The 13,236-nt window shown below is 36.4% G+C and overlaps 1 protein-coding gene across 1 annotated transcript in view; it reads left to right on the forward strand.

Annotated features, from left to right (window-relative positions):
* Window positions 1-13,219, forward strand: part of Rab1a (RAB1A, member RAS oncogene family) — a 31,221-nt gene extending 18,002 nt beyond the window's left edge. Inside the window, 5 exon segments of the mRNA XM_046422843.2 lie at window positions 2,865-2,960; window positions 9,005-9,100; window positions 10,992-11,123; window positions 11,378-11,561; window positions 11,564-13,219. Of these exon segments, the coding sequence (XP_046278799.1) occupies window positions 2,865-2,960; window positions 9,005-9,100; window positions 10,992-11,123; window positions 11,378-11,561; window positions 11,564-11,607 (552 nt within the window). The 3' untranslated portion in view covers window positions 11,608-13,219.
* Window positions 13,220-13,236: the final 17 nt, after the last annotated feature.

Raw genomic sequence — 13,236 nt, forward strand, 5'->3', positions numbered from 1 at the left:
ATATACCAAAATGTGGTTATAAAATCAGAGTGTCTGATATTTTGGTAGAAGTCACACAGTCATTCATTCTAATAGGTGTTAAGGGGAAATAGTTGGCTTGTGTTGAAATTGACATGAAAAGAAACCTTCAAGTTAAATTTTAATAGAACAAAGAGAAAAAGTAGGGCCTAGTAGAAACTTTGTTGGACAGTGAATGGCATGGCGTTCTGTATGCAGAAACTCACAGAAATATGACTTTTGGCATAATACAATCCACAGTCTCCTTAATTTTTAATTATTAAAAACTACTTTTAATTTAGCATGTTTCCCTTCTCACTGTATAGATCTTTGGTTCTTAAAATATGGACTAAAGACTGCTAGGGGTTATCAAGACCCTCTCAGGGTCTTTGTAGTAGTATTCTAATGTTAGATTTGTTTTTTATGGTGCTGGGAATCAAACTCAGGGCCTCATGCATGCTAGGCAATCTCTTTTATCACTGAGCTACACCCCTAAATCGTAAGTAAATATTTAATTAGGAACTATACCAACGAAAAACATTTACCTTTTTCACTGTGCTGATATTTGCTGTGATGGTGCAAAAGTATTGGTGGCTAAAACTGCTGCTGGCATCTTGGGTACACATTAAGGTAGTTTTAAAAACCAAACTGTACTCACAGTCATGATATTCTTCACCTTTGTGCATTGATATGCACCCCCACCCTGAAAAGCCATTTTCACCTAAGAATGTCCTTAACAAAAATAGTAAAAATAATTAATTTTTTAAAAAAATTTGATTCTTAAAGACCCGTGTGAAGAAATAGGAAGTACACATAAAGCACTTCACTGCATACTAGGGTGTGTTGGTTGTCTCAGAAAAGTATTAGAGTAGTTGATTTGAGTTGAATTAGATTTTTTTTGTTGTTGGGTTTTTCCCTCTATACATTAAAGAACCAGTTGACAGATAAACTGTAGTTACGCAGAATTGGGTAGCTGGCAGACATTTTTTCAAATGGAGTGAGATTGTCTTTTCTTCATTTGGGAGTATTGGGCATTGAATCCAGGGGTGCTTGACTACTGAGCTATATCCTCAGACCTTTTTTATTTTTTATTTTGAGACAGGGTTTCACTGAGATGCTCAGACTGACCTCAAACTTGAGATATTCCTGCCTGAGCCTCCTGAGTCTCTGGGATTACAGGTGTACACCACTGTACTCAGTTTTAGACGTTTTCTTATATACTCTACTACTGAGCTACATTCCCAACCCTTTTAATTTTTATTTTAAGACAGGGTCTTGCTGGGTTGTCCAAGCTGACCTCAAGCTTACGATCCTCCTTCCTCAGCCTCCTGAGTTGCTGGAATATAAGCATGATGTACCACCTTACCTGGCTTCACAAAATACTTTTTTTTCCTTCCCCCACTTAAAAGTGTTTTCATTCTGAGTAAAATGTTATGACTTTAGAGAAACAGGTGCAAATTTAAAAGTTTAACATTGGGTTAAAAAATTGACAAATAATGTGTTCACACGAAAACTGGTATACATAAATTCATAGTAGCATTATTCACAATAAGCAAAAAGTGGAAACAACCCAGATATCTAAGAGTGGTTAAACAAAATGTGTTGTATTCATACAATCGAATGCTATTCATCCATAAAAATGAAGTACTGATATATATTACGATATGGACTAAGCTTGAAAACATGCTAAGTAAAAGAAACTAGACACAAAACACCATATATTATGTGATTCCATTTATGTGAAATGTCCATAATGTTCAAGTCTACAGAGACAAAGTAGAAATAGGGAGGAGCTGTGGGGCTGTTAATGAGTATAGGGTTCCTTTTGGGGTCATAAAATATTATGAAATTAAATACTGGTGACAATTATGCAAACTTGTTTATATACTAAAGTCCAGTTGTATACTTTAGAAGGGTGAGTCTTTTGCGCCTTACATATCAATTTAAAGAATCATAGTAATTCAGTGGTAGAGAGCTTGCCCAGTACAATGTGTTCAATCTCTAGTGCAGCCAAAAGAAACCCCACCATAACTATGGTGCACACTAGTAATTCAGCTGCTTAGCAGACTAAGGCAGGAGGATCTGAATTTTTTGGCCAACCTGGGCAACTTGGCAAGACCTTGTCTTAAAAAATGAAAAGGTTGAGGATGTGGCTCAGTAGTAGACCACCTCTGGGTACAGTCCCCAGTACTGGGGGAAAAATCATAACTAGCAAATACAGTTGATTTGTTTAAAACAAAAAAATCCAGGAGGGAGTGAAGTGTAATCATACTTTGTGATGAATAAATTGGGTGGGTGGGGAGCAAGAGTTTTGCTGGATAGCAATTAGAGAAGGTATTTATATTGGGCATGCATCTGTGGTCCCAGCATTTGGGAGGCTGAGGTTGGGGGGATCATTTGAGCTCAAGAGACTAGTGTGAGCAGTGTTGCAAGATCCTATCTCAGAAATGTAGGTAGGTGGATGTATGGATGGAATAAATAGAAAAATCATTTATAATCACACTTATAAAATATTTTTATTTATGATATGTGTAAGGAATTGGTAAAAAGGTGTTTGGGAACAAAATGATTTGCTATTGAAAAAAATCTTAAGGACAAAAGAAACTACTCTTAACTAGTCAACACTTTGTATTCAGAACATGAAGTGAGTACTAGAGCAGGGTAGAGGGCTCTTGTCAACATTTTATAAACTTTATTAACTTCAGAGTTAGGAATGAAGCTCCATGGTAGAGTGCTTGCTTAGCATGTGTGAGGTTTATCTCTAGCACCACAAAAAACAAAAACAGAATAAACTTTGACTATAGGTAAAAGTAAACATTTAAAAATTTACTGAACAATGTTCATTATTAACTTTTTTCCCACTGCAGGATGACACATATACAGAAAGCTACATCAGCACAATTGGTGTGGATTTCAAAATAAGAACTATAGAGTTAGATGGGAAAACAATCAAGCTTCAAATAGTAAGTGGCTTTCAGCTGGAAATTCCTTTGGAAAAATTTTTGGTAAATTTAGAATGTACTATTTTATACATGTATATTTAATATGCTAACAAAATTGAACAGAAAAGTATTTTAAGTCATGCATTTATGATAAGTGTGGTACAATAATTGTTTATACTTATAATTTCCTAGGATTAGTTTTCTCATTGACATTTTTCTCTCCCTTCTTATCCTTTCTTCCTCCCTCCTTGTTTGTTCAGACCTTTGTGCTGGGGACTGAACTCGGGGCCTCTCAATACTGACAAAATTGGATTCAAAATATCGTAAGAATCATGCACCTGTGATAGGATGGTAGAATAATTGTTTAGACTAAAAATAATTTCCAAGAATTAGGATTTTTATAAGGCAGAGAATTTCACATTTTAGAGTCAAACTTGGTCTTAGTTTCACTTTCTTTTCATTGGTGGAGAGCTAAGTTACTTTGTCTATGGTGAAAGTGTTACTGAGCATTTTCTGTATGACTTTGTAAGAGTGCTGTGGAACATTAAAAGAAACCTAGGAGAGGCACTTCATAGGTAGTTTAGTGGAAAAGAAGTATTTATTTAGGGGCTGGGGATATGGCTCAAGTAGTAGCGCGCTCGCCTGGCAAGCGGGAGGCACTGGGTTCGATCCTCAGCACCACATAAAAATAAAATAAAGATATATAAATAAATAAATAAAATTATTTTTTAAAGAAGTATCTATTTAGTTCTGTTGTACTTTTTTAGATAGTATGCACCAATTTTATAGAAACATAAAATTTGGTTGGAAGGAAACAGACTAAAATGACCATGAAATTAACATGGTCATTTTATTCTAAGAAAATGGATGCTGAGAGATTTAATGATTGGCTAAAGTTACTGGCAGAACCAAGTGACCTATATCTCTGTCTTCAGTATGTTGTGTTCCCAGGTTATCCTAACCCCCATATCAATCCCCAACCTCCAATTAAATGCAGGCAGTTGTAAGTTTACTTGTATTTCTTTAATATGGATCTGGGTGCTGCCATTGTGGACATATATGTGAACTTAAAAAAATAAATGCCAGTATCTTTTAGAGTTGACTATTAGTATGAGATAAACTAGAAAACCAGTAACTTCTTTTCTTGGAGCTGATGCCACAGTGAACTGGAAGCAGTCTTGAATTTTGAATAAGAGTTTATATTTATTGTCTCGGTTCTGGTAGTTATGTTAGTTGTGGGTTTAACTTATTTCCCTTGATAATTCAGTTTCCTCTCTAAAATGAGTCTGATGAGTTGGGCACTGTGGCACATACTTTTAATCCCGGAGATGACTCCTGAGAGAGAAGGATCACAAATTCAAGATTCAAGACTTTAGTAACTTAGTGAGACCCTGTCTTAAAAAGCCGGGAGGTGGAGGCTGGGAATGTAGCTCATTAGTAGAGCAGCCCTGAGTTCAATATGCAGTACCTCTAAAAAAAAAAAAAAAATTAGGTATCATCAGACTTTTTTATCAATTTATAAGATAGCTGTGAGAATCAAATGTAGTAGCTCTGTAGGTGCATATGAGAGATGTGAATGCCTGTTTTGAACTTTTGTGTAGTATTTAGATGTTACTGATGCATGTTCAGATAAATGGATGTTTGATAGGTTTTTATTATTTTATTTATTTTTATTATTATTTTTGTATTGAGGAAAGGAAGGTACATGGGAAAAGATCTGTTGATTTTGGTACAAGTGAATACAAAGTGGCACATGTCTGTAGTCCCAGATACTGATATTGATACTCTAAGGATATAGTTATCAGAAATAGCTTTTGAAATGTTTTGAACCAATGAATAGGTTACCTTCCATATTGATTTTTCACATTATAGCTAGAGTATGTGCCATTGTAGAGAATACTGCAAAAAGACCTGCCTAAGCCTATAAGCTAAGGATTATTATGAGTGTGATGATATCATCATAAGATTTGAGTGTATGTTTGTGAAACATTCACATTTTGTTTACTTGACAGTGGCTGGAAAGGATTTTTTTTTTTTTTTTTTTTTTTTTGTGGTGCTGGGGATTGAACCAGGGCCTTGTGTATACGAGGCAAGTACTATACCAACTGAGCTATATATCCCCAGCCTGGAAAGGATCTTATAGGTCACTCATTCTGCCTTTCATTTTCATTAGGAATTTCCTTCCCATATCTGGTACTACGTTTTTTTGTTTTGTTTTTAAATTTTTGGGAAATTCATCATTTTTCAAAGCATCTACTCCTATTTATAACCTAATTTTTAATTCTACTGAGCTAAAGCCAGTTTCCTTTATCTTATTTCTCTGCCTTTTGAAGCTATCTGAATCAGACTGATTCCTGTCTGCTGGTGCAGGCTGCCATGTAGATTGAGCTTATCACACAACCTTTCTGTCTCTAAAGCTGGTCAGCCATTCCTTGTTGGAACATATGTTTTTAAAACCTGTAACTCAAGATTACAGTTTTCTTTCTGGCCTTTAGGGGCTCATGTCCCTCCTCATCATTAATCCCCTGGAGGAGATAAAAAGAAAGTTAGTTTACTTTTGCTGTCCAATAGCCATACTACCCTAGTAATGCAGATCTTAAAATTTTGGTTTGCTTGTTTTTAGTTAAAAAAAAAAAAATAGAGCTGGGTGTGGTGGCACATGTCTGTAGTCCCAGCAGCTGGGGAGGCTGAGGCAGGAGATTTCGAGTTCAAAGCCAGCCTCAGCAACAGTGAGGTGCTAAGCAGCTCAGTGGGACCGTATCTCTAACTAAAATACAAAATAGAGTTAGGGATGTCGCTTAGTGGTTGAGTACCCTTAAGTTCAGTCCCCAGTACCAACAAAGAAAAAGGTTTTATCTTATATTTCTGTGACTAGTGCTTTTAAAATCTGCATGCAGAATTTTACTTTTAACTCTGTTACATTTCATCTTGTTTGGCTTCATTTATCTTTCCAGGTATTCTTCTAGGTCTTTCACACTCTTGATTCTGTTGACTTATATTTTAATTATGTTTTCATTTCAGCTTTTCTTATTCAATTGTGACATCTAGGTCTTTAATGAAATTATTTTTTTTTTTTTTAGCTGGGCATGGGTAGTACACACCTGTAACCCAGAGACTCCTAAGGCAGGAAGATAACAAGTTCAAGGACAGTCTCAGTAATTAGGTGAGGCTGTAAACAACTTATTGAGACCCTGACTCAAAATAAAATTAAGGTTTGGGGATGTGGCTTAGTGATATAAAGTGCCTCTGGGTTCAACACCCCCCTCCCCAAACCTCCCTAAAGAAACATTTTACAAAACATTGGGTAGGATAGGATAGGTGTGGAGTCTAGTCATAGAAAGGCTTCTTTCTGTAATTTTTCATTCATTCATGGAACATAACATGGAAACGCCTACATTTATACCAGGCATTGGATAGTTGAAGTTACAGAGAAAAACAGCCATAAGATCATGTTTCAGTTGAAGAGAAAAAAACAGTTACCCTGTGATAAGAGAGGGTACTATTAGTGCTGTTGGTATACTGAGTCAGGAAGATCTTCAGGGTAGCAAAGAGTCATCAGAAATAGTACTCTTTAGATGCCATTTCTTATTTTAGTTAGCTATGATTCCTTGTTAACTTTTAGTCAGAAAACTTTCTTTTCTTATACTGTCTTGTGAAAGGAGTCTTTGGGCATGGAAGGGAAAGAAATATTAATATTTTACTGAATAGCTTCTATAGTCAGGCAAACCTTGCCATGCATTTTAAAAACATTAGTTAAACTTCAGCAGTTGCATGAGATGAGTGGCATCTTTGATTTACAGCTGAAGAAACTGGTAAATGATTCTTTGGTGTTAACAGGAACCATGAAATTGGATTTGATTTTTTTGTAGTCAGGTTGGCTCGACTTCAGAGGTCATGCTTTTCCAGTGATATTCTTAAAAACTTTGAGGCTCCTTATTGATAACAATAGCTCAAATTAGTCTTCTGAGCTCTCAGACTTAGTAATTTGGATAGAAAAAGAAATGAAGCCTCATGTTTTTGGTTTTAGATAATGACTGTTAATCTTTTCGATTATTTGCTTCATTATATGCATTTTTTTTTCTTCTGACAATTGAGTATATTAAAATAAATTACAAGCCAGGTGTGGTCACCACCTTGTATGCCTGTGATCCCAGTGACTTGGGAGGAGGAGGAGGCAGGAAAATTTCAGGTTCAAGACTGGTCTTAGAGAGGCTGGGGATGTGGCTCACGTGGTAGCGCGCTCGCCTGGCATGCGTGCGGCCCGGGTTCGATCCTCAGCACCACATACAAACAAAGATGTTGTGTCTACCGAAACTAAAAAACAAATATTAAAAAATTCTCTCTCAAAAAAAAAAAAAAAAAAAAAAAAAGACTGGTCTCAGCAACTTAGTGAGGCCCTATTTTCAAATTAAAAAAAAAAAAAAATCATAAAAATGGCTTGGGGTAACCGGGCACGGTGGCATAAAAGTGGCTTGAGATAACTGGGCATGGTGGCACATGCCTGTAATCCCAATGGCTTGGGAGGCTGAGACAGGAGGATTGCACGTTCAAAGCCAGCCTCAGCAAAAGTGAGGCACTAAGCAACTCAGTGAGACCCTTTCTCTAAATAAAATACAAAATAGGGCTGGGGATGTGGCTGAGTAGTTGAGTGCCCCCGAGTTCAATCCCTGGTATTTAAAAAAAAAACTCTTGGGATACAGCTTAGTGGTAGGTGCCCCTGGGCTCTATACCCATACCATGCCCTGCCCCCCAAATTTAAAGACATTGTGATTTTTTTCTTTGCTCCAGAATGCAACTGTCTTTTACTTTATTACTATTTTTTAAAATCACATTTAACATAGTTAACACTTATGTGTTAATATCCAGCTGGTCTTCAAATTTTACCAGAATTACAGGGGTCTTTTTATGTGCTCAAGATCAAACCCTGGGGGGTTTTGTGGCATGTTAGAATACAGAGGTACTTCCCCAGCCCTATCAGTAACTTATGGTAGAGTAACTATTCTAATTATATACTCTTGGGTACTGGCGATTGAACCCACGGGCACTATACCACTGAGCTACATTGCTAGTCCTTATTTTTTATTTTGAGACAGGGTTTCACTAAAATTGCTGAGGCTGACTTTGAACTTGTGATTCTCCTGCCTTAGTATCCTAAACTGCTGGGATTACAGGCATGGGCCACGGTGCCTGGTTAATTATACACTTTTTAAAGAGGAGGCCATTGTTTAGGAGCGAACAAAATGCCCATCATCCTGTTACAAACAGGGCCTTTTTTTCCCCTCCTTTTTTTCTAGACATGCACACATTTTTATTTTGGAAAGCACCAACACATTCAAAGGAGAATGTAGGCTATCTCTAGAAGGAGAAACAGCAACCCCTTGTTCATGGATGTTGATGTTTATAGAGAGACAGTAATGGGGGCTGAATTAGAACCAGGGTATAATTTACACAATTTTGTGCTTGTTTCCCTGAGCTTGCATAAAAACCAAGGCTTTGTAAATTTAAAAATTGAGTTTTCTTCTTGGTATTTTTCAAAATAGTTTTTTTAAATTCACAGTATTAATGTTGTAATGTAAGTGTCTTTGATACATTACTTTTTCTAGGATTAAGATAGTACCTGGCTGCAGTGGTTAAAATGCTATTTTGATGAGTAGTTACCTGAAGTAGATCCTTTTCTTTCTTTCTATGATGATAAAACATGCTAGCCATTAACTCTGCCTCATGAGGGTGTATTTCTGTTCATGGGGCTTTGGGCCCCTTTCCTAACCAAGTCAACCTGTGTGCCTAGCATAGTGTTAAGCGCTATACAGAATATGAATAGCGTAACATGGTTTGTGCTCACGAAGAGCTTATAATTTTGATAGCATTACCACGGGATAAATTGCAGGCATTACTTTCTTTTCTGGACTTCCATGTATTAGGCAGTGCAGTTTAATATGAATATTAAGGACTATTGTTTCCATATCACATCCTGATAATCTGTACAGCTAGATTGTTTTCCCTTCTGAACCTTCCCCAACTCTGTTTTAATGGAACTGTTTGGTTTCTTGATTGTTTTGTAATAGTGGGACACAGCAGGCCAAGAAAGATTTCGAACAATCACCTCCAGTTATTACAGAGGAGCCCATGGCATCATAGTTGTGTATGATGTGACAGATCAGGTAAGTTCCAAGAGAAGATGGTGTTACAGTGACAAAGCATGAAGTTACTATTTGACTAATGTCAGATTCTTTTACTTTAATATAAGACATCAATATTATTTTTATGGCAGAAGATTTTCCTCACTTTGGCACAGTAGTGCATGTTTGTTAATCCCAGTTGCCTAAGCAACTTTGTGAGTCCTGTCTCAAAAAATAAAAGGCTGGAGATGTGGCTCAGTGGCTAAGTACTTCTGGGTTCAATCCCTGATATTTAAAAAGGCCACAACTCTCTTCAAATAAAACTGTGAATCATGGACTGGGATATAGCTCTGTGGGAGAGCTCTTATCTAGCATGCTCAAGGTCCTGGTTTGATTCCTAGTACTGCCCTGTCTCCCCCAATGAATCATTTAGATATTTATTTACCTTTAGTAAATAGACAATTTAGTAATTATTTTTACATTTACTTTCAAGAGACTCTGGCAGTCATTATCAACTATAAATAAATGATCTAAGGTGAGAATTTTAGGGAATTATGGCTTGTATGGTTTCTTGTATTGCAATCTTCATTTTATATATTAACCAGAATACCTGGGGCTGGGGTTGGGACTCAGTGGCAAGTGCTTGCCTCGCACATGTGAGGCACTGGTTTGATCCTCAGCACCACATAAAAATAAATAAAATAAAGGTATCATGTCTGTCTACAACTAAAAGAATATTTAAAAAACAAAGAAACAATAATATACCTGGTGATTAGACTCTTCCTATCAGAATTGCCAAAAGTGAGATGTGTTGGTTATGGTTCAGAATTTGAATGGAATATGCTATAGGAGGATTTTAGTAGAGTGAATGTCTGAAAGAAATCAGGAAGATGTGGGGAGAATGTGGTCCACGGGCCATTAAGTTTTCTTTTGATCAGAAACTTAGCAGATTTCAGGATCACTTTTTTTTTTTCCCCTATGAGAAAGAATAAAAACCTAATAAAATTGGAGTTCATTTTCCTTTATTTGTGGCAGGCCCTTGTGCATGCTAGGCAAGCATTCCACTACTGAGCTAGTTACATTCCCAGCCCTGGAATTCATTTTTCTTGTAGCAAATGCTAAATCTTAAAATCTCATCTCAGCTATGAATTAAGGAGATATTTTACACTTAGATTCAGATTCAGTGCCATTAGAAGCATAGAGAAAAAATGTTATGTGGCACAGCACCCACCTGCAGTCACAGATACTAGGAGGGGTTAAAGTGGGAGGTCAATAATTTGGGGACAGCCTGAGCAACATAGCAAGATTCTATCTCCAGAAAACCTGGGGAAGAGTGCTAAGTTCGAAAGTCTCTTCAAATTACTGAGATGTTTAAAAAAAAAAAAAAAGAATATTTTTTGCTGGAGATCAAACCCAGGACCTCATATGTTAGGCAAGCCCTCTATCACTGAACTACAGTCCCAGCCCAAATAATTATTTTGGGGGTACTGGGAATTGAACTCAGGAGCACCACACCACTGAGCTTCATACCCAGCCCTTTTTATTTGGGTATTGAACTCAGGGCCCTCTTTTGTATTTTATTTAGAGACAGGATCTGAGTTGCATAGCCTCTCACAGTTGAGGCTGGCTTTGAACTTGTGATCTTCTTGTCTCAGCCTCCCAAGCTGAGATTATAGGTGTGCGCCACTGCACTGGCCCAAATAGCATCTTTTGATGCATCTGGGAGTAATACTTAACACTTATTCATAAATCAAAACTTTATATTGAATTTCAAAAACTATGCTTTATAGTACATTCGATTTGCACATCTCAAAAACAATTTGGGTTTGCTAGTTTAAATGTTAAGCTGTATTTTCCTCTATTAATATTTTTATATTTAAGCCTGTCCAGAATTGTATGTATGATCATTCTTAAAAATATCTGTCTGTTTTAGGAGTCCTTCAATAATGTTAAACAGTGGCTGCAGGAAATAGATCGTTACGCTAGTGAAAATGTCAACAAGTTGTTGGTAGGGAACAAATGTGATCTGACCACAAAGAAAGTAGTAGACTACACAACAGCAAAGGTATGTTTAAAGTTTGATTTTCAAATTGAATTTGAAGTTGAATTTTAATTATGAATGGATATGAAGTCACATGATGGCCATACAGCCAACCACCTTAATGCTTAAAAATGTGTACTAGGATACTGACAACAATTGTACATGTAGTGTCTTTGGATCCAGTGAAATTTTAGACTCTCCTCACTCCCATTTTATATGGCAGAAATGGACTGAGTGAAAAAGGTTTTTCAGTGTTCATTGTGTCTAATTTCTCTTAGGAATTTGCTGATTCCCTTGGAATCCCATTTTTGGAAACCAGTGCTAAGAACGCAACGAATGTAGAACAGTCTTTCATGACGATGGCAGCCGAGATTAAAAAGCGAATGGGCCCTGGAGCAACAGCTGGTGGCGCAGAGAAGTCCAATGTTAAAATTCAGAGCACTCCAGTCAAGCAGTCAGGTGGAGGTTGCTGCTAAAATTTGCCTCCGTCTTTTTCTCACAGCAATGAATTTGCAATCTGAACCCAAGTGAAAAAACAAAATTGCCTGAATTGTACTGTATGTAGCTGCACTACAACAGATTCTTACCGTCTCCACAAAGGTCAGAGATTGTAAATGGTCAATACTGACTTTTTTTTTATTCCCTTGACTCAAGACAGCTAACTTCATTTTCAGAACTGTTTTAAACCTTTGTGTGCTGGTTTATAAAATAATGTGTGTAATCCTTGTTGCTTTCCTGATACCAGACTGTTTCCCGTGGTTGGTTAGAATATATTTTGTTTTGATGTTTATATTGGCATGTTTAGATGTCGGGTTTAGTCTTCTGAAGATGAAGTTCAGCCATTTTGTATCAAACAGCACAACCAGTGTCTGTCACTTTCCATGCATAAAGTTTAGTGAGATGTTCTATGTAAGATCTGATTTGCTAGTTCTTCCTTGTAGAGTTATAAATGGAAAGATTACACTATCTGATTAATAGTTTCTTCATACTCTGCATATAATTTGTGGCTGCAGAATATTGTAATTTGTTGCACACTATGTAACAAAACAACTGAAGATATGTTTAATAAATATTGTACTTATTGGAAGTAATATCAAACTGTATGGTGATAAGTATTGTTTTAATTCTTATGGTTAAAGGGAAATAGAGCCTTGCATTATACTGAAAACAGCCATTTGTGTGTGCAACCAGGGCATTGTAGACCTACCTGTAGCGCAGCATCCAGTTGTTTGCTTTCTAGATTATAGACCTGATAAATGACCTAGGGCAGCTTCTGTGCTGTGTAGGGATTTAATCAATTTTAGTGGTTCAAGAAGCTCAAATTGTATGGAAAACAAGTTTAGAATGTATGCTGTCTAGCCCCACCATCTCTGATGCTTCTCTAAATAATCATTTGAAATGGCTCCACTGATCAAGAGTTTGTTAATTCATCTGTGGTAGCAGTGAAGAGCGGCACACCCTTCGTAATTGGCAAATGATCAGATAATGTGTGCTGAAGTTTCTTCCATGCTCTGAGTCAGATGTCAACTATTTTGTCCTTCACAATTGTATAACTCATGTTGGAGAGTTTAAGCATTAAAGGAGAAAGCAGGAAACTTGAGTGCCCTAATTTTAGAAATTATATCCCTAAAAATTAACTGAAAACATAAATGCTGGGTGGGAATTATAAATGAGAAAAATATATTTATTTCAGTGAAATTTTGCATGTGTGAAAATTTTGTTAAATAGGACCTTCAAGATTCTAGGGTTTGTTTTTATTTTTATTGTGGAAACCAAGTCTTTTGCTGACACTACCATTTTAAGGTGACAGAAGTCAAGGACTATTTCTTTAGGTTGAAGCAACAGCCAAAACATTCTTCACATACGGGCTTGGGATGTGGCTGTTGGCAACACATTTTATTGTGGGGTCTTTAATGAGAAAACTTAAGTTAAAAACAAGCCAAAAATTATAGTTTTTTTTTTTTAAATTTTTATTTTTCACTTAAACAGGCAATTGAAATACATGGTACAAAAATAAGTGGTAAGATTATTGTAAAAATGAAATGGACAGAATAAATATTCAATTTAATTTTCCATCTATGAGAATTTCACAATAAAATCATAGTTTACTTTGTATTATAGACGTGCTTGTTGGATC

This window comes from Marmota monax, unplaced genomic scaffold (genome assembly GCF_021218885.2).
Source record: "Marmota monax isolate L192 unplaced genomic scaffold, Marmota_monax_Labrador192_F-V1.1 WCK01_AAM20220418_F8-fsc00015, whole genome shotgun sequence".
NCBI classification, from domain to species: Eukaryota; Metazoa; Chordata; class Mammalia; order Rodentia; family Sciuridae; genus Marmota; species Marmota monax.